This window comes from Ursus arctos, unplaced genomic scaffold (genome assembly GCF_023065955.2).
Source record: "Ursus arctos isolate Adak ecotype North America unplaced genomic scaffold, UrsArc2.0 scaffold_1, whole genome shotgun sequence".
In the NCBI taxonomy this organism is placed as follows: domain Eukaryota; kingdom Metazoa; phylum Chordata; class Mammalia; order Carnivora; family Ursidae; genus Ursus; species Ursus arctos.
In genome coordinates, this window is record NW_026622763.1 from 4,643,788 (window position 1) to 4,661,856 (window position 18,069).

The 18,069-nt window shown below is 47.7% G+C and overlaps 1 protein-coding gene across 1 annotated transcript in view; it reads right to left on the reverse strand.

Moving 5' to 3' along the window:
* The window catches only part of MYO7B (myosin VIIB), a 90,214-nt gene extending 72,709 nt beyond the window's left edge, over nucleotides 1-17,505 (reverse strand). Inside the window, exons 1-2 of the mRNA XM_026510210.4 lie at nucleotides 17,357-17,505; nucleotides 6,045-6,086 (exon numbers count right to left, since the gene is read on the reverse strand). Of these exons, the coding sequence (XP_026365995.2) occupies nucleotides 6,045-6,062 (18 nt within the window). The 5' untranslated portion in view covers nucleotides 6,063-6,086; nucleotides 17,357-17,505. The remainder of the gene's footprint in view (nucleotides 1-6,044; nucleotides 6,087-17,356) is intronic.
* Nucleotides 17,506-18,069: the final 564 nt, after the last annotated feature.

An 18,069-nucleotide genomic window follows, 5' to 3' on the forward strand; every position in this document is an offset into this window, starting at 1 on the left:
GACAGTACAAGGAATGAAAATAGATCCACACCAACACACATGATCATGAAGTTTCAAAATGCTTAGAACAAAGAGGAAATCATGAACGCTTTCAAAGAGAAAAAAGTTTTATACGAAGGCTTAAAAATTAGAATGGTATCAGACTCGACAGCAATGCTGGAAGCCAGAAGACAATGTGGAGTAAACATCTTCACAGTTCTCAGGGAAAATTCTACCCAGTATGGAATCCTATGCCCAGCTGACATTCACACTTGACCAAACATAATTTAGACATGCAAGTTGTTAAAAAACAGTTACCTCTTATGTACCCCTTCTCAGAAAGGTTTTGCAGGATCTGCTAGATCGAAAAGAGGGAGTAAACCAAGAGAAAGACCTCGGCTCCAGGAAAAGGGATTCAGTACAAAGGAGGGGTGAAAGGCATGTTCAGGGTGGCTGTGAAGGATGTATGCCTTTTAAGATGATGTCAAGGTGTATGCCTTAGGTACAAGATACAGTCGAGCTATCCCAGTCAGCAACTCAGGGAGAGATTTCCTTCTGAGGATGAGATTGGCTGAACTCCCTATGAAATCGGAACATTTTGAGAGTAGACTGACATATATCGGAGAAAGCTGAGGATTAAAGTCATGATAAATACACAGAAACCTAAACAAGTGGAGAAAAGACAATGATAAAGTCTAGCAAAGGAAAGCACAGTGCTAGGAGTACACTGCTGGCTCAGTTGTGAGTAGCATTTACTCAGATAAAATAAGCAAACTCTGTATGCAGATCTGATCAAAGCTAGGTTTAACAATTTGGACAGAGACATAGGTAGTACACTTGTGAGTGTCCAGGATGGGGGTAGGCTCAAGGAGCTAAGGCCTTTCTTACATGGTGGAAAGTCAGTAATCGATGATGCCTGAAACCAAAAACTCAAATAGCACTGCGAGCATGTTCTTTCCACACACAGAGGGAAATAGCAAAGAACCAATTAGAAGGTTTGATAGCGGTCACCTCTGAGGAAGAGGAAGCGGGGGATTGATTCTTTAAATGGTGTGTCTATACGACTTTATAAAAATGAAAACTAAATTAATGCAAGGAACGGTTGCTGTAGGATACAGAAAACCAGCATGAGCAATGTACTGGGCTAAGTGAACTAATCAAATCACATCAGAAATGTCAGAGACCCAGGAGAAGCTTTCTTACAATAAGGATGGAATTGCAGTGTGCAGCTGAAACAGCTGGGAGCTCACCACAGCGAGAAGATTAAAAGTCAAAGGTAGATGATGGGCATCTCACAGCAAACTTGACATTAACCAGAGATGAAAAGAAGAGACACCATTTCTGATTCAGACTGAGTGAGGAAGCGTGAGCCTGACCTGGGCTGGAAAAAGAAATCAAAGAATGTGACTTTTGTTCCCTCTATTTGGCCAAAGGTCTCCTAGGAAACAAATGAGAAGCCAGGTAGCAGAAAATGGAGCTTCCTCGTGACGTCTATCAGCAGAAAAGCAGTGCAAGAGCAGCAGAATCAGGAAGAGAATGAAGGAGAAGAGATATAGCAGCAGCTGTGAGCTGCAAAGAAAGCAAGATTCTCTACTGAGATTTAAGAAGTGGAAGAGGAGTTGCAGAAAGCAGGGAGAGGTGTCGAGTCCTCAGAGTCCTCGCTGTTCTTAGCGGTGGGAAATAGCTGACAACTAGTTGCAGGAAGAGCTCTCGCTGGAGAGGAGGTGGGAGTGCCCCCTCCTGAGACCGAAATGACTACAAGGAAGCTCAAAGACCTGAAGCCATGAACAATCGGTTCCTGGGGACCTGGTCCTTCACATTAATGTCTCCCAAAAAGGGTGGACTATTGGCCTACTCACTGAAACAGGTACGGTGCCCTGATGCCGGGTGCCCACCCGCCATGTCTTTCTCTTCCCATAGTAGAAGAGGTGGGCCTAGAAATGGTCCGCATCTGCATGTACTTAGAAAAATGGACAGTCAGATGGGTCATCGAGGAATCTCCAGCAGCAGGTCTCTGGTCTAAGCTCCAGTGCAGGTCCATCAGTAGACCCACAGAAGCCTGTCCCTTCTGCAGGGACAGATGGCATGATTCCTGCGGGTGCCAAAGACCCTGTTTTTCCCAGGAATGCCTCCCAGTGCCTGGTCATTGTGCCACCTCCCCATCTGACAAAGTGTGGTTGAGGATAAGGTATGATCGATTTACCAACCATCAAGCAAGCAAATGTTTATGGCTTCATGCATTGGGACTGGGCCAATCTAACAGAGAGGTGCTTTGAATTTCAAAATATTTCCAACCAGTCTTGTGTACAGAAGGGTTTCCAGCCCCTCTGCCCACAGGTATGTAAACATTCATAGTCCTCATTTGGAAGGCAGATGGGGTTTCATTAATGTGACTGAAGACCATGCTCTGGCCAGGGCCTTGGGGTGGCTGAGAATGTGTGGCAGCACCGGGCTCTGGGTTTTCTCACTTGTCCGTAGTGTAGGGGTAGAGAAGATGGTGATCATGGCAAAGAGGAAAGTCTGTTTGCATGCTCCTCCTTAATTTAGCTACCTTGTGTGTGCATGCATGTCATGGGATCCCCAAAACCCAAATCAGGGAAAATCTAATGGTTGAAACAATACACTGGCAATGCAAGATCTAATCACCTTCTTCAGAAGTCTTCGACTTTTGTTTGAAGACTCCTCTCTCTCCAGTTCATGGAGTTCTTGGGGAGTACCATCACTTCCACCTCAGGGGTAGGGCAAGTGATCCAGCCCAATCCTGTCCCCTCAGCTGTCAGAAAGGGATGCTGTATTCAATGCATAATTTGTAAATCCTTAGTGTGTGGTCCAGGCCAGGACTTCCAAAGCAATAGAGTTTGAACCACACATGAAATTGAAAACGTTCAGTTGGCCCCATTTAAAATATAAAGAGAAATGGGTGAAATTAATTTTATGAATGTTGTTTATATAATCCAATAAATTCAAAATATTATCATTTAGGGGTGCTTGGGTGGCTCAGTTGTTAAGCGTCTGCCTTCTGCTCGGGGCGTGATCCCAGGGTCCTGGGATCAAGCCCCGCATCGGGCTTCCTGCTGTCCTGGGAGCCTGCTTCTTCCTCTCCCACTCCCCCTGCTTGTGTTCCCTCTCTCACTGGCTGTGTCTCTCTCTGTCAAATAAATAAATAAAATCTTTTAAAAAATATAGTATCATTTAAATGGGTAAGCAATGTAAAAATTGTTAGTGAGATGTTTTACATTCTTTGTTCATGCTGAGTCCTTGGATGTGACTTACAGCACATCCCGGTTTGGAGCAGACACATTTGCAGCACTCAGTACCACCTGGGGCTCATGACATCACTGTAGACAGAGCAGATTTATCCCTGATCTTACCCCTGCTCCCTACTTTCCCAGACGCACCATGACCTGGTTCCCTCTGGGCCTTTGCATGTGCTGTTTCCTTTGCCTAGACCAGTCTCCTTCACTGTACACATGCAGAACATCTAGTGGTCCTAAAGTTGTTATCAAAGTTTGGGATTATATGTGGCTTCCAATGACCCAGTGTAACCCTCACAGCAACGGTATCATTATTCCTATTTCACCACAAAGATGTAAGTGGTAATTTTGAGATTTGAACCATGGCCGGTCTGGCTCCAAGAGGTAGCCTGAGAGGGCAGGAGGAGGAGGTTCAAGCAGGTTGGAAGAAGACTGGAGGAGTGGATGTCAGCTGACTGGGGCAACAGGTGTGGTCTTTGTACCTCAGAAGCTATAGCTGTGTCTCCCCACCCTTGGGAAGGATCACAGGTCACAAAGGGCACTACCTCAATGTCCTGAGAAGTCTCAGACAGCCCCATGTTCATCTGACAGTGGTAAGACTAAGGTCTAGAGAATGGAAAGCTTGGCCAAGGTCACACAGCAAACAATGGGCAGAGCTTCCCAGAGCAGCAAGTTAACTATTTTCTTTGAGAAAGGAGCCCTCAGCTGCTGCTGGAGAAACCCCCACCTCACTCCTGGCCTGGATGTACTTCTGAAGTGTGAAAATCAAATTTCTCCCAACTCAAATCCTATTTTAATTATGAGTTTACAGACCTGGGGCCAGTTGGTGGGAGGTAGAGGAGGTGAGTAGGTGTGCAGGGGAGGGGGCCTACTGCTAATTGCTTTAAAAAAATTAAAGACTTTTCCCATGATGTAGTTATTCAACATGTTTGAATTTTCTTAACAATAGAGATTAAAGTAAACATTAAAGCTTAATGTAGACTGAATTGTGTCCTCCCCAAATTCATATGTCAAAGCTCTATCCCCCAATGTAACTGTATTTGGAGATAGGGCCTTTAAAAAGGTAATTAAGGTTAAATGAGGTCAAAGAGGTATAGTCCCAATCTGGTAGGATTGGTGTGTGTATAAGAGGAAGAGACACCAGAGAGTTCTCTCCCTCTCTCTCTCTGTGGAATGAAGGAAGGCCAATGGGAGAAGGTGGCTGTCTGCAAACCAGAAAGAGAGGTCTCACCAGACACTAACTCTTAATATTGGACACCTCAATATTGGACTTCTAGTTTCCCAAGACCTCAATACTGGACTTCTAGTCTCCCAAGACCTCAATATTGGACTTCTAGTCTCCCAAGACTGTGAGAGAAGAAATTTCTGCTGTTTAAGCTGCCCAATGTGCGGTATGTGTGCTGGTATTTTGTTATGGCATGGTTTTGCAGAGCAGACTAATAGCTCCTCTGAAGTCAGACAGACCTGGGTTCTAATCCCTACTCTACATTCCATGAGCTATATGGCCTTGGGCAAGTCATTTAAACTTTCTGAGCATCAGTTTCTTCATCTGTCGAACAGGGCAGCTTTATGGGGCTGAAGATGTAATGCAATACGGGTCAGGAGCCTGAACAGTGCCCAGCACAGAGTAGCACAGATGGATGATATGTCAGGATGATATGTCCCCCTTATGCAGGAGTCGCTAGGACCCTCTGAAAGGATCATTGGTAAATTAGATTATCACCCTCTTCCCAAGGACCTTACAATCTTAGAAGACAGAGCAGGCCCACAGTTGCAACTGAGAATAACATGCCTCCAAGAGTTATCTTTCTAAACTCAGCTTGAAGTTAGTCATGTTCCCAATGGGACACTTGACCAATGCTTCCCATGAGTGTATTCCTTTGTGAAATAAGCCTGGCTTTGCCTTACAACTCGTGTTCCTCATGTTTCAAAATGGTTCCAAGTTTTAATATTTGTGATTACCAAAAGTCCTTGCAATTTGAATTTTGAGACCTGTAGTCTCTCTCCAGCCCAGGACAGCCTATCTCTATTCTGAAAAAAACAAAACAAACAAACAAACAAACAAAAAAAAAACAACCAACCTCAGACACACTTCTGTGACTCAGATATTTGGAGGGTTTGGTTTCAGGAGCCCTTGGTTGCTGGGGGATGCTGCCCCCATTCAGCTGTGTGGATCCAGCAGCCAGAAGGAGACAATGGCCACTTTGTGGCTTTGCATGTACAAGAAGAATATTCGGGGCATTTTCTTACCAAAAAGGAATGTCCACCATCTGGCTTTCCCGGGTTTGGGCTGGAATTCAGGGAGGGTTGGGGTGGGGGCTCTCCTCTGGGCTCCTCCAGCCCCCAAGGTTCTCTTGTCCTGCATGCACCACCCCAGCTGCCTGGAGGCCTGTGCTCCCCACCCCAGGGCAGGGGCTCAGCATTTGCTTCCTTCCCACATGGAACAGTCTCTTGGCCACTGCAATACAGCGGGCACTTGTATGTCTGGTGAGCTGAGGGAAGATGGTGCAGAGCCCCAAGTGGAGGTCGGGCCCAGTATTTGATTTCCATCCACTCTGAGCAAGCTCCCTGCAACTGTTGCAATGAGACAACAAGAGAAAAATCCCTTTGTCAAGGCATTTAAGCCCTAAATATAAGTAAGGGATGACTGCGCAAGTGCGGGCACTCAGGCCCAGAGGTTGGCCACGCTCGTTTTCTTCAGGTAATATAATCTGTCTTGTTCCTAGTGCTCCCTGTCTCTGATGTGTTTGACTTGACTTAGCCTTAGTAATTTCCCAGATTAACCCTGGATGGAATAGATGCAGTTCTTACCAGCTTGAAGGCCGACATCCTGAGCCAGCAGCTCCTCCCAGCCTGCGTGCAGAGAGAAAGCAGAATGTCAGTCCTTGTGGCCCTGCCTTGGAGCCCCTGGAGGCCAGGGCCACGTGTGTACATCAGCACGGCCCTGAGCCCTGGGCATGGGGCCCTGGCTCAAGGAGTGACTCTTGAATACATGGATGAGTAAGTCACAGTCCCGTCCAAGTGTGAGAAGACGCTTTCTCAGTTTCTTCCATCTTATCTCATCTTTACTAAGCATCTATTTTGCACTCAGTACTGGGCTTGACATGGGGAGTGTGGGTGGTTTTGAACATACTGAAGACAGTCCCTGTCATCCGGAAGCACAAATTCTATCTACTCAGACATCCGTGAAAACCAGTCATTACCCACACACTGTGGGGATCGCTGAGGTAAGCAGCCAGTGTAGCTAGAGACGTGTGATGTACTTTATCTAAACCTCATAGCACCCCAAAACACAGGTGTTCCCCCTTTTCTTACATGGGACCCCACAAGGAGCAGGTGACTCGGTTAGCAGCACAGCTGGGAATCCAACCCTGAACTGCCTCCTTTCAAACCTGCCCCCAGCACCTGGCTGCCTCCTGGGGGCGTTGGGAGCACTCTAGCAAGGCCTGATTAGCTGCAGCAGGCCGGGGAGGGAGACGGCGGGGTGGGGGTGGGGGGGCGGGGAGCCCTGCCTGCTGCAATCCTGACCTGGAGCACAGGCACTGCACCCTCTTCTGTAGCGAGCAGCAGGAGGCATACTGGCCCTGTTTTGTCCATCACTTTGCCCCCTGCATCTAGCACAGGCCTGCCCCCAGGAAATACTTGTTCAATGAAACTGTGAATGATGTCCTTGGAGAGGCTTTGACACAGACTTTAAAAGATGAATAAGAACTCACAGTGGAAGGAAGGGAGGTCCTTCTCCAAGGATGGTGCAACTTTAGCAAAGTCAGAAGGAAAAGTGTGAATGATGCTGGCGTCAGCATGTTTGGGCTGAGCAGAGTGAGTGGAGAGGTAAGAGAAATGTAGGGGTGTAGGCAGCAGGTGAACGTGACAAAGAGCCTTTTGCTACTCTGTTCTGGTGGACAAAGAATTTTCTTATTCCAGTTTGAATTTAGTGTATGGGCATTTATATATTTAATGACAATCTAAATCTTCCACATTTGTCGAGCACCTACAGTACGAAAGGCAAAATCAGATTGTAGATGCCTTTTTATGGTCTGAGTTTACATTTTTGGTACCTCCTGTCCTGCTCCTGTCCCTTTTCTCCCGGACTGGGATGTTTGGGGGTAGACAGAGGCTGAGAATCTAGGAAAGGTGTCCTTGGGGGCACTGAAGCCCAACCTTCCCACTGATGCTCAGGGCCCCGGGCCTCCATGCCCTGCACTGACCCCATGGGAGTGTGTTTAGGGTGGCGGATGCCGGGGGGTGGGGTGGAAAGTGTGGCTCTGCCATCTACCAGCTGCAAGAGCTGAAGCAGGTCCTGCGAGTGATTTAGCATGCTCCTTCATGAAAAAGAAATGGCTGGAGTTTTGCAGGGTCTCTGTGAAGTCAGGGACACACAGGGAGCGCTCATGAAATGTTTGTTTGTGTCTCCAGCCACTTCCCTCCCCGGAAGCACTCTTGAGGCTCCTGAGGGATGATCATGCCCAGGCCTGAGACCACATCTCCACTCTTTTCTCATGGAGAAAGAGGTCCAGGTGACCACTCATCACCCGCACACCTGCAGCTAAGGTGGAGCCAGCTAGGCGAGGCTTTGGAATCTGTTTTTTCCCATTTAGGTGGTAGAAACCTTGACATTCCAACAACTACCAGGTGCCCTCAGGGGAGGACTTCCCACGGAGCAGATACTGCTCTAGGAGGAGATGCTGCTATCCCCATTTTATGGGTGGAACAACAGAGGCCAATAGAGACTTTGCCCCAACTATTCAACTGGTCAGAGGAGAAGGGGATTCTTCTGCCCAACTCCAAAATTCATGCACTTTGCCCTACTTCCTCTGGTTTGGGAAAGTTTAAGGGTCTGTATACAAGTGCCAAGAAACTCTTAGCTGAATCCTGGCTCCCAGCAGTTCTCCCGAGGGAGGCTGGTCCATCTCCCCACCTCAAATAACCAGTGAGAGATGGGTGGGAAAGACACAGAAGGGCATTGCCCTGCCTCTGGCTGCCCACCGCTGCTCTGCATCCTTGCTTGCCCGCTCCAGATAGAAATTTGAGGCCCACCCATGGTCTCTGGCTCTGTCGCCCTCTGTCCCCTTACTCATGGCATCTGACCTCCATGTACATCACATCATTCCTCTCCAGACACCAGGATGTGCTTACAGGTATCCCCCTGCCCATCCTGGATTCCCACTTCTCTGACTCCCAGACTCCAGTGACGTCCACTCCCCAGCCACTGGCCCTGGTCTTCCCATGTCCCAGAATTGCTCCACCTCAGAAGCCGTGTCCTCCAGTCACACCCCAGCCCAGCACCATGCCCTCCGCCATGAGAAACTGTTCCATTGCTTCATTATGACCCCTTGGCCCCTTTGTTTCTCCCGGTCTGTCAGCCTGTGTCTTAGCCTCATTTCCTTCCCAGCCAGCCTGGACAATGCCTTACAGCTTTTTTGGAACAAAGTGGTTTTATAATATCCATAAACGTAATACAAATACAAAGTACAATAAACTGCATGACACGTGGTACCCCTCTGGTATAGCATACTCCTGTGAAGTAGGACTCTTGCTCTCATCTTGCAAAGTCCCAGCCCTGAGCCAAGCACAGCAGGGACGTGTCATACCACCTCGAAGACAGGCCAGGGCAGTTTCATGGCCTGTACCTCTTCTAGGACTTTAGAAATGCTTGAGACCTGCCCATGGGCCCTGGTCAGCTCTTTCTGCAAAACAAAAAACAAAACAAAACAAACCAACCAACCCTATTTCAAAGCTCCCGCCAACTTTACTCACTGCACAAAACCTTGATCGGCATCACTGAAGAAAAGAAATGACCTTCAGCCTCCAGCTCTGCCTACTCCTTGTCAGCTCCTGCCTACTCCTTTCCTTCTACCTGTGAGCACTTAAGGGACTGCCCAAGGGAAGGGATGCCCTGATGGCCCCCATTAACCCTTCCAGCCCTTCCCTCTCTGGACTCCTCCATTGGGGCTTTTGCTTTATCAATTACTGTAGTGGTTAATATACGTCCACAAATTCTTTGACACTCTTTCCTTCAAAAGATGGAGACTCATTCTCCCGTCCTTGAGTGTGGACTTAGTGATTCACTTCTAACAAATAGAATAAGGTGAAGGGATGGGGTGTCGTTTCTGAGACTAGCCCATAAAAGGCTTTGTGGCTTCTCCTTTGCTCTCTCTAAGATCGCTTCACTTGGGGAACCTTGCTGCCATGTCATGAGGACAAGCAGCCCTAGGGATGGGCCCATGTGGGAAGGAACTGGGTCTCCAGTCAACAGCCAGTAATCTTGAAAGCAGATCTTCCAGCTCTGGTCATGGTCATAGATGCCCACAGCTCCAGCCAACATCCTGACTGTTACAGGCTAAATTGTGCATCCCCCCAATTCATATGCTGAAGTCCTAACCCCCAGTCCCTCAGAATGGGACTGTATTTGAAGAGGAGGCCTTTAAAGAGGCGATGAAGTTAAATCAAAGCTATTAGGGTGGGGCCTGATCCAACAAGACTGATGTCCTTGTAGAAAGAGGGAGAGGTACCAGCGAGGTGTGCGTGAGTAGAGGGATGACCATATGAGGACAAAGCAGTGAGAGAGCAGCTGTCTGTAAGCCAAGGAGAGGCCTTGGAAAAAAACCAACCCTGCCATAAATATCTATTGTTTAAGCTACTTGGTCAGTGGCATTTTGTTATGGCAGACCTAGAAAATGAATGGAAACCTCAACACAGTCCTTGGCAAAGAACTGCCCAGCTAAGCTGCTCTTGGATTTCTGACACTTGGAAAGTGCATGAGATAATAAATACTTGTCATTTTAAGCCGCAGAATTTTGGAATCGTTTGCTATGTAGCAATAGATAACTAATACAATTACCCCTCACTCTTACATCTTCACCCATTCTCACTGTTCTGGCCTTTCCTCTCTGCTTGAAGATAAACTCAGGTAGCACCCTAAAAATGAATTTTCTTGGCCTCATGACCCCCTCCAGCTATTGCCCTCCTGCTTTTGCTCTACCACCGGGCTCCTTGAAGGAGTTGTCCCTCCACTCCCATGCTTCCTCTACTCTCTCACCTTTCATGCCCTTCCCTGCATTCCCTTTGGCTCTGGGGGCACCCTGGATCTCCTTCCAGGGCCCTTTCCCTCACCTTGATCTCTTCCTGTATGAAGGAGATGGTGATTGTTTTTGTATGCTTGAACTGCCTTCTTCTATTCCCTTTTGGGGAAATTCTCCTTCCTTTGTCCAAACTGTGTTTCTATTAAGGACTGTAAAAGACATAAATCACAGTACCCCAGAGTCAGCCTGTGACCCAAACAAGAGCCAACCACAGTCTTTCCCTGAGATGCTCTGATTGGAACTGGGGATTGGTTTTCCTCTCTAGCCATAAAGTTTTGAAATGTGATTCCAGAACTGCCAGGGGCCTTTGTCCTAGTGTCCTGATAATAGATGATTTGAGAGAATAAATTCGGTAGCTGGAAAGGAAGGAGACAAAAGACAGAAATTCTGTCTATGTCTCTTTGCACTTTGATTATTTGAGCTAAGCCATTTGGATTCTATCATTGAAACTGAAGAATTCTCACTAATTTGCTGGCCCTCATTCTATTCTCTTTCAGCCTGCACACTCCCCTTGCGCATTCCCACCGTCTCCCAGGGCCACCATCAGGATCAAAGCACTTCCAAGTCCAAAATCAATGTCTCCAATGCCCAGCTCCATCCTGAACTCCAGATCCACCGAGGCTCTATTTTCTGGATACGTCCAGCATATAGGTGGGCACATTAAACTCAGCATGACCACAGCAATTCATCTCCTCTCTTCCTGCACCTGCTCTTTCCTATGCATTCTTTATCTCAGTGAATGAAACTAGCAACTGTGAAGAAAACACTTGAGTCATCCTATTACCCCATCTCTAAATGATCACTAGGATCTGAAGATTTCATCTGTTAAAACTTAAGGCTCCCAACTACATGTTGAAAGAAAGCTACTTAAAAAAAAAAGACACATATTAAAAGTAAAGAGATAGAGAAAGATATATCATGCTAACACTAATAAAAGAAAGGTAAAGTCATTTCAGCCAGAGCAGACCCCAGGGCAAGGAGAATTAAGAGGGCAAGGAGGAATAAAGAGGGGCATTACATAATAATAAGCAACAATAAATTGGCCTGGAGTGCCAATTCTCAGAGAAGACATGACATTACTTAACATATATGCACCTAACAACAGAGCATCAAAATAGATGAGGCAAAAATTGGTAGAACTACCAGGAGAAAAAGATGAATCCACTATTATAGTTGGAGACTTTAACACTCCTCTGTCAGTAACTGACAGTCCGGCAGGCAGAAAATCAGTAAAGACATCGTCAAATTCAATAACGTCATTAATCAAGTGAATGTAGTTGGCATTTTTGAATACTTCATCCAACGACAGAAGAATATATATTCTTCTCAAGTTCATGTGGAACATTCACCAAGACGGACCCACATTCTGGGCCATAAACGTACCTGAACAAATTTAAAAGAATACAAATCATGCAATGTCTGCTCTCAGATGATGATGGAATTAAACTAGAAATCAAAATAGCAGAAAAATCCCAAAATGTTTGGAGATTAAGAAATGTATTTCTAATTAACACATGAATCAGGGGTGCCTGGGTGGCTCAGATGGTTAAGCGACTGCCTTTGGCTCAGGTCAGGATCCCAGGGTCCTGGGATGGAGCCCCACATTGGGCTCTCTGCTGAGCAGGGGACCTGCTTCTCCCTCTCCCTCTGCCTGCCACTGCCCCTGCTTGTCCTCTCTCTCTCCGTCAAATAAGTAAAATCTTTAAACAAAACACATGAATCAAAGAAGTCTCAAGAAAACTTTTTAAATGTTTTCAAGTAAATGAAAATGAAAATACAACAACTTATCGAAATTTGTGGAATACAGTGAAAGATGTTCTTAGAGGGAAATTTGTAACACTGAAAGACTATATTAAAAAGGAAGAAGGATCTAAGGGATGCCTGTCTGGCTCAGTCAGTGGAGCATGTGACTCTTGATCCTGTGATTGTGAATTTGAGCCCCACATTGGGTATAGAGATTACTTAAAAATAAAATCTTTAACGGGCGTCTGGGTGGCTCAGTGGGTTAAGTGTCTGCCTTCAGCTCAGGTCATGATCCCAGGGTGCTGGGATCGAGCCCCACATTGGGCTCTCTGCTCCGTGGGGAGTCTGCTTCTCCCTCTCCCTCTGTACCTCCCCCTGCTCAGCTCTCTCTCTCTTTCAAATAAATAAATAAATAAAATCTTTAAAAAATAAAATATTTTTAAAAATAAAAAAGAAGAAAGATCTAAAATTAATAATCTAAGTTTCCACCCTAGGAAATGGGAGAAAGAGTGCAATATAATCCTAAAGCAAGAAGGAGAAAAGAAACAATAAAAATTAGAGCAGAGATCACAAATTTGAAAACAGGAAATCAGTAGAGAAAATCAAAGAAACCAAAATCTGGTTCTTTGAAAACATCACTAAAACTGATAAACCTCTACCCAAGCTAAACAAGAAAAAAAGAGAGAAGATACAAATTTACATCAGAAATGAAAGAGGAACATCCCAAGCATAATTAACTTGATCCCATGGACATTAAAACGATAAAAAAAGAATATTACGAGCAACTAGATCCCTACAAATTTGGTAACTTAGATGAAATAGACCAATTCCCTGAAAGACAAAAACAGCAAAAACTCACACAAGAAGAAATAGACAATTTGAATAAGCCTATACCTATTAAAGAAATTGAATCAATAATTAACAACCTGTCAAAAATGAAAGCACCAGCCCTAGATGGTTTCACCAATGAATTTCACCAAATATCTAAGGAAGAAATGGGAACCTTCTCTATAATATCTCCCAGGAAACAGGAGCAGAGAAAACACATCCTAACTAATACTATGAGGCCAGCATTACCCTAATATCAAAGCCAGATAAAAAACATTGAAAGAAAGGAAAAACTAGAGACTTTCTCCCCTCCTGCCCAACCCTTAGTCCCCTATCATGCTTCCCTTGGGAGACTGGAAGCCTCGCAAGTAGACTTGCTGCTTCTGGTCTCTCCAAAAATTATTCTTCATTCCACCAACTAAGCAATCTTTAAAAGATGCAAATAATTGACATGTCACGTGTCTCCACAGCCAGGAGTTGCCATATCTTTTTTTTTTGGTTTGTTTTTAAGGAGGCTCCACAGTGTTTCAGGCTGCAACGTGGGGCCTGAACCCAGGCCTGTCAACCCAGATGCTGAGCCCCTCTGTGTGTCCTCATCCAGCCTGGATGGCTCAGCCCCTCTCTGCAGCCCAGGGCCCAGAGGGACACACCCTCCATTGAAAGGGAGTCCCACCCACACAGGATTGCCTGGCATTTGGGGTGATGTCTGTGGGGTGCCAGTCCCAAGAATACCACGTGACTGGCAGTTCAGGAGATAGAAGTCCCTGAGAGGTGCCCAGAGACACGATGCTCCTGGGTCCTCACCAGGGCTCCCTTCTCTTTCGCCCAGGTAAGGCCAGGTTGAGGATGTGAAGCTATAGTCCTCCTTCCCTTCCTCCCCTAGTATGCATAGGGCCTGGCTACCCCCACTGCCAAACACCTTGCAGTGTGTACCGATGTAGGGCTGAGAGACCCTGCTTCCTTAGAGCCTGGTTCCTAGAGCCTCTTGGGGAAGTCAGTGATGGCAGAGTGGCCTTGCTGAACAAGCAAGAGAATTTCTGAAGAGAATTTCTCCCTCCAGCAGGGCTCTGCTCCCCTTCCAGACGGGCAGTGCAGCTGCGGGTAATTCAGCCAGGGTGCTGGTCCTCCACAATGTGGTATGATGAGCACCTTAAACTAAGTTTATCCCTCCCCCACTCACACCTAATACACACGCCTGGTTTCAGGTGCTTTGGGCTCCCTGCAGGTACAGGTGAAGTGCCCGTCTCTACAGCCTCAGCTCTGGCCCACTCAGACCTGGCTTAAGTGTCCCCTTGCAGCCTCCCTGACTCTGTTCTCACCCATCCATACTAATGTGTGTCTTCTTCGGTCCCAGAACACCCTGGCCAGTCCTCAGGAAGGGCATTCATGTCCTGTACTGAAACTCGCGGTTTACCTTCATCCAGAGAATAGCTTCTCCCAAGCTTTGATTTGGCAGAGTGCCCTCGGCCTGCCCAGAGACAGCTTGGAAGAGAGGGCCCTTGAGAAGCTCTCTTGACTTTACAGTTTTTGCCAATGATATTTCCTTGCTTGGTATTCCATTTATGACATCCCAACAGGAAAGATGGGCTTCTTCTCAGAAACTGGCTTGTTCTTAACAAGGACATGTTTTAAACTTGTCATTGCTCATGTTTAGTTTTTGCATTGCCCACCAGGAATCTCACAGTAAACTTGGTAGTTGTATTTAGCAAATATACTGGGCCTTCCTCAACTAACCTTTCTCTAGACGAATTGTACTTTCGTACCTTAATCTTCCCTTCATCTTACTTTCTCATTTATTTTATTTTTGATTCTGTTACATTATAGTTATCTCTGTAAGCTGCTTCAAATGACTCTCTTTTGTTTACTTTTTGAATAAGGCACGTGATCTGTGAGAGGGAGATTTACAGATACATGTACCTGGGTATGTTGATCTATTCCACTGCGTCATGGTTCCTTTGCCTACCGTGAGCACTCTGTCCTTAGCCTCCGGAACAAAGCAGGGCCTCAGACTGTACGCAGGCACTGTGCTGAGAGTTTTCCAACAGTAGTTCACTAATTTAATCTGTACAACACTGCTGCAAGGTGAGTGATACGGTTTGATTTGACAGATGAAGAAACTGAGGCTTCAGGTCCCACACCTGGTAGGTGATGAGTCAGGATTTGAACCCATGCTTGTCTGGATGGGAAGTCCTTGTTTATTCCACTTTACCCCTCTCCTTAGTCTGATGTGCTGCACCCTCTAGGACTGCACTGTTCAATATGGGAGCCACTAGCCATATGTGGCTATTTACATTTAAATTCATTTTAGTTAAAATTAAAAATTCAGTTCCTTGGTCACCCCAGCCACAGTTCAAGTGCTGACTAGCCACATGTGGCTGGTGCTACTGTATTGGACAATGCAGAAGAGAACATCTCTATCAGCACGGAAGGAGAATCTGCTGCTTCCCTAATCCTGCACTCGGTTCCTGCTAGGAGGCAGCAGTGCCCAAGCTGGACTTGTACTTTCTTCCTTCTGCAACTTTGTGATGCCCTTGCCTTAGCCTGGAACATCCCAGCTCTCCACCTTGTCATCGAGCCATCCTTTCCTACACAGCCCACTTGTCCTTTCGCCTCCTTCTCTGTCACTCTCCCCCCTTCCCACCCAATCCTCGACCCCAGCAATCTCCTCCTCTGACCCTTGATGCCTGTGAGTGAGGTCTGCACTCCTGGTTGGGTCACTTTTCCTTTGCACAGTCTTACCTCACCAGCCCAGCGGTGAAGGAACGTGGTACACACTGCTTGATCAATTGAGGAGGGGGACAAGAGAGTCTAAAATGGCATTGGATGGAAAACACGACTTCTTTCCTGGCTTTACTTGCCACTAGCTACTCCATTCCTCCATGCAACATATCTTCCCCAAGTGCCTCTTCTCTGCCATGCCCTGGGTGGGTGTGGGGGACAGAGAAATCCTGAGGAGAGCCAGCCTGTAACCTCAAGGTGCTCATAGCCAGCGGCCTGGGGCAGAGAAATTTACCCTCCTGCAACTGCACGTCCTCTTTTGTGAAAAACATACAATTCTTGCTCTTCTTCCCTGCAGCTTGTCATGCGCCCTCAGTGACAATGTGGAAGCAAGAGCCCTTGTGGAAGACGTGAAAACCACACAGTGGTATAAATGCATCTAGGTAACCGGGAATGTTCGTCCTGCCAAGTCACCTCCACACAGGGCTACACACTCTGAGCGCCTGGCCGCATGCCCAAGTGAGGGTGCAGCACGCCCAAGATGGACACACATGGACAGGCCCTCTGGGCAGAGGCACCTCGCGAAGGCCAGACAGCAGGGGCCCAGCAGGTCCTGGGCAACGGGGAAGGTTTCCTACCGGAAGTGTTATTGAGCTGCATGGTTCTTAACAGATTTACTGGGGCTGTGTGCTCTAGGCCTGGGGGGCCGAGTGGAGAATTTTTTTGTTTTTGTTTTTTGTTTTAACTAAAATCTTGAAAGAAGTTCAGGGATTTTATGGGTTAGAACAAAATTCAAGTCCAGAGTTACAGAGGATGGCCTTAGGGGGAGGCCTGGTTGTGAGGAAACAAACACTCACAATTTAGGAGATTAAGGATGGGGCCCCACACCTGCCAGCTGCCAGAGCCTCCCAATTCTGCATCTCAAATTTCCTCATCTGTGAAATGCGGATGGATGCCCACCACGCAGGCAGCTCAAGTGAGGCAGCTCATGGAAACCCATGGTGGAGTCCTTCCCCCAGGCACCCTGTTCCCCCAACGACACAACTCTCCACTCCAGGAGGCTTTGAGGCCGGGCAGGAAGGTCCTGCCTCACACAGGGGCCCAGGCCTTTCAGAGATGATTAACACATTTGTCTGCAATTGTCCAAGAAGGTACACAGGTGAGACAGAAGAGCCTGGGCTTTGGAGTCTAGTCTCGACTCTGCTTCTTTCTGTGGGCACCCCCACTTCCACGGTCCTCAGTCTCCTTGTCCATAAATTGGAGTGTGCTGGGAGGACACAGTGAGATAGCATGTACGGTGTAGCTGCCATCTGAAGGTGCCAGATCATGGGCACCAGGCTGTCCCTCACGCCCCATAATTCCTTGGTGAATCCTTGTGCTATGAGAAGACTGGCGGCTAGGGTAGACCCCACCCTGGCCATCCCCCTTGCCAGTGAGTCTGTTTTCCTACAGCAGAGGGCCAGGGCAGCTTCTCCTCCTCCTCCTCCTCCGCGGCCCCCCAGGCCGGCCCTGTGCTGATGGAACAAGTTTCTAGGCTGGGGTTCCTGGTTTCCTGGCTCCTGAAAGGAATCTCCAGCTCTCTACTTCACGGGCCTTTCCCACCTTGTTTCCAGGTGAGCCCTGCAGCGCTTCCCCAGATCTGTGCCTCCCACCTTCCGTCCAGCCACCCCCCCCCCCAGAGGTGATTCCCTCCTCCCATCCCAAAGGCCTGGGTCCATCTGGCAGGCAGAGAAGCCTCTGGTGCTCCCTTACCTTCTCAGGACGGGTGTCTCGCTGACTCCCTTCTCCACCCCAGGCACTCTGAAAGAGCAGGGAAAGGAGGCAGTGCCAGGGCTCTGGGCGTGTCAGAAAGTAAGGGAGAGGAGGAAGAGGCAGAAGGGCCCCAAGAGGAAATGGCCCAGCAGTCTGGGCCCACGTAATTTATTACAGGACTTTGTCCTTGGGCTCCAGGCACATCCACTCCCACATGGCTGCTGCGTCCCTAGCCAGCAGAGCCTCAGCGGCCTGATCTTTAACCCTGGCTGCTTCAGCAGAGAGTCCCCACAGGCCATCAGAGTCTGCTCTCCACGCACCTATTGCTGGCCACCAGCCAAACCCCATGGTGACAATCAGCTGATCATCCAGGGAGTTCAGCATATTTCCAGGCATCACAGGGACTCCAAGGAAGCCCACGCAGGACCTCTGCTCCCAAACACCCCATGTCCTAATTGGGACACACACACGGGAGATGCTGGGAAGCCTATATCAGAGCTAAAGTCCATTGGGGCAACTAGATTTTCAGCAGGGTCCCTGGAAGCAGAGGCAGCTGGTTTGGGCTGGGTTTCTGCAATGAGGCAGATACGGACTGTCCAGGTGGTGCACCCTGCATAGGGAGAGGCCCTGCTGGAAGGGACGGGCAGTCCTTGGAAGTATGAGGATGAGGGCTCTAAAGGCAGGTGGAAGATAAATCCACAGGAGGTCCTGCT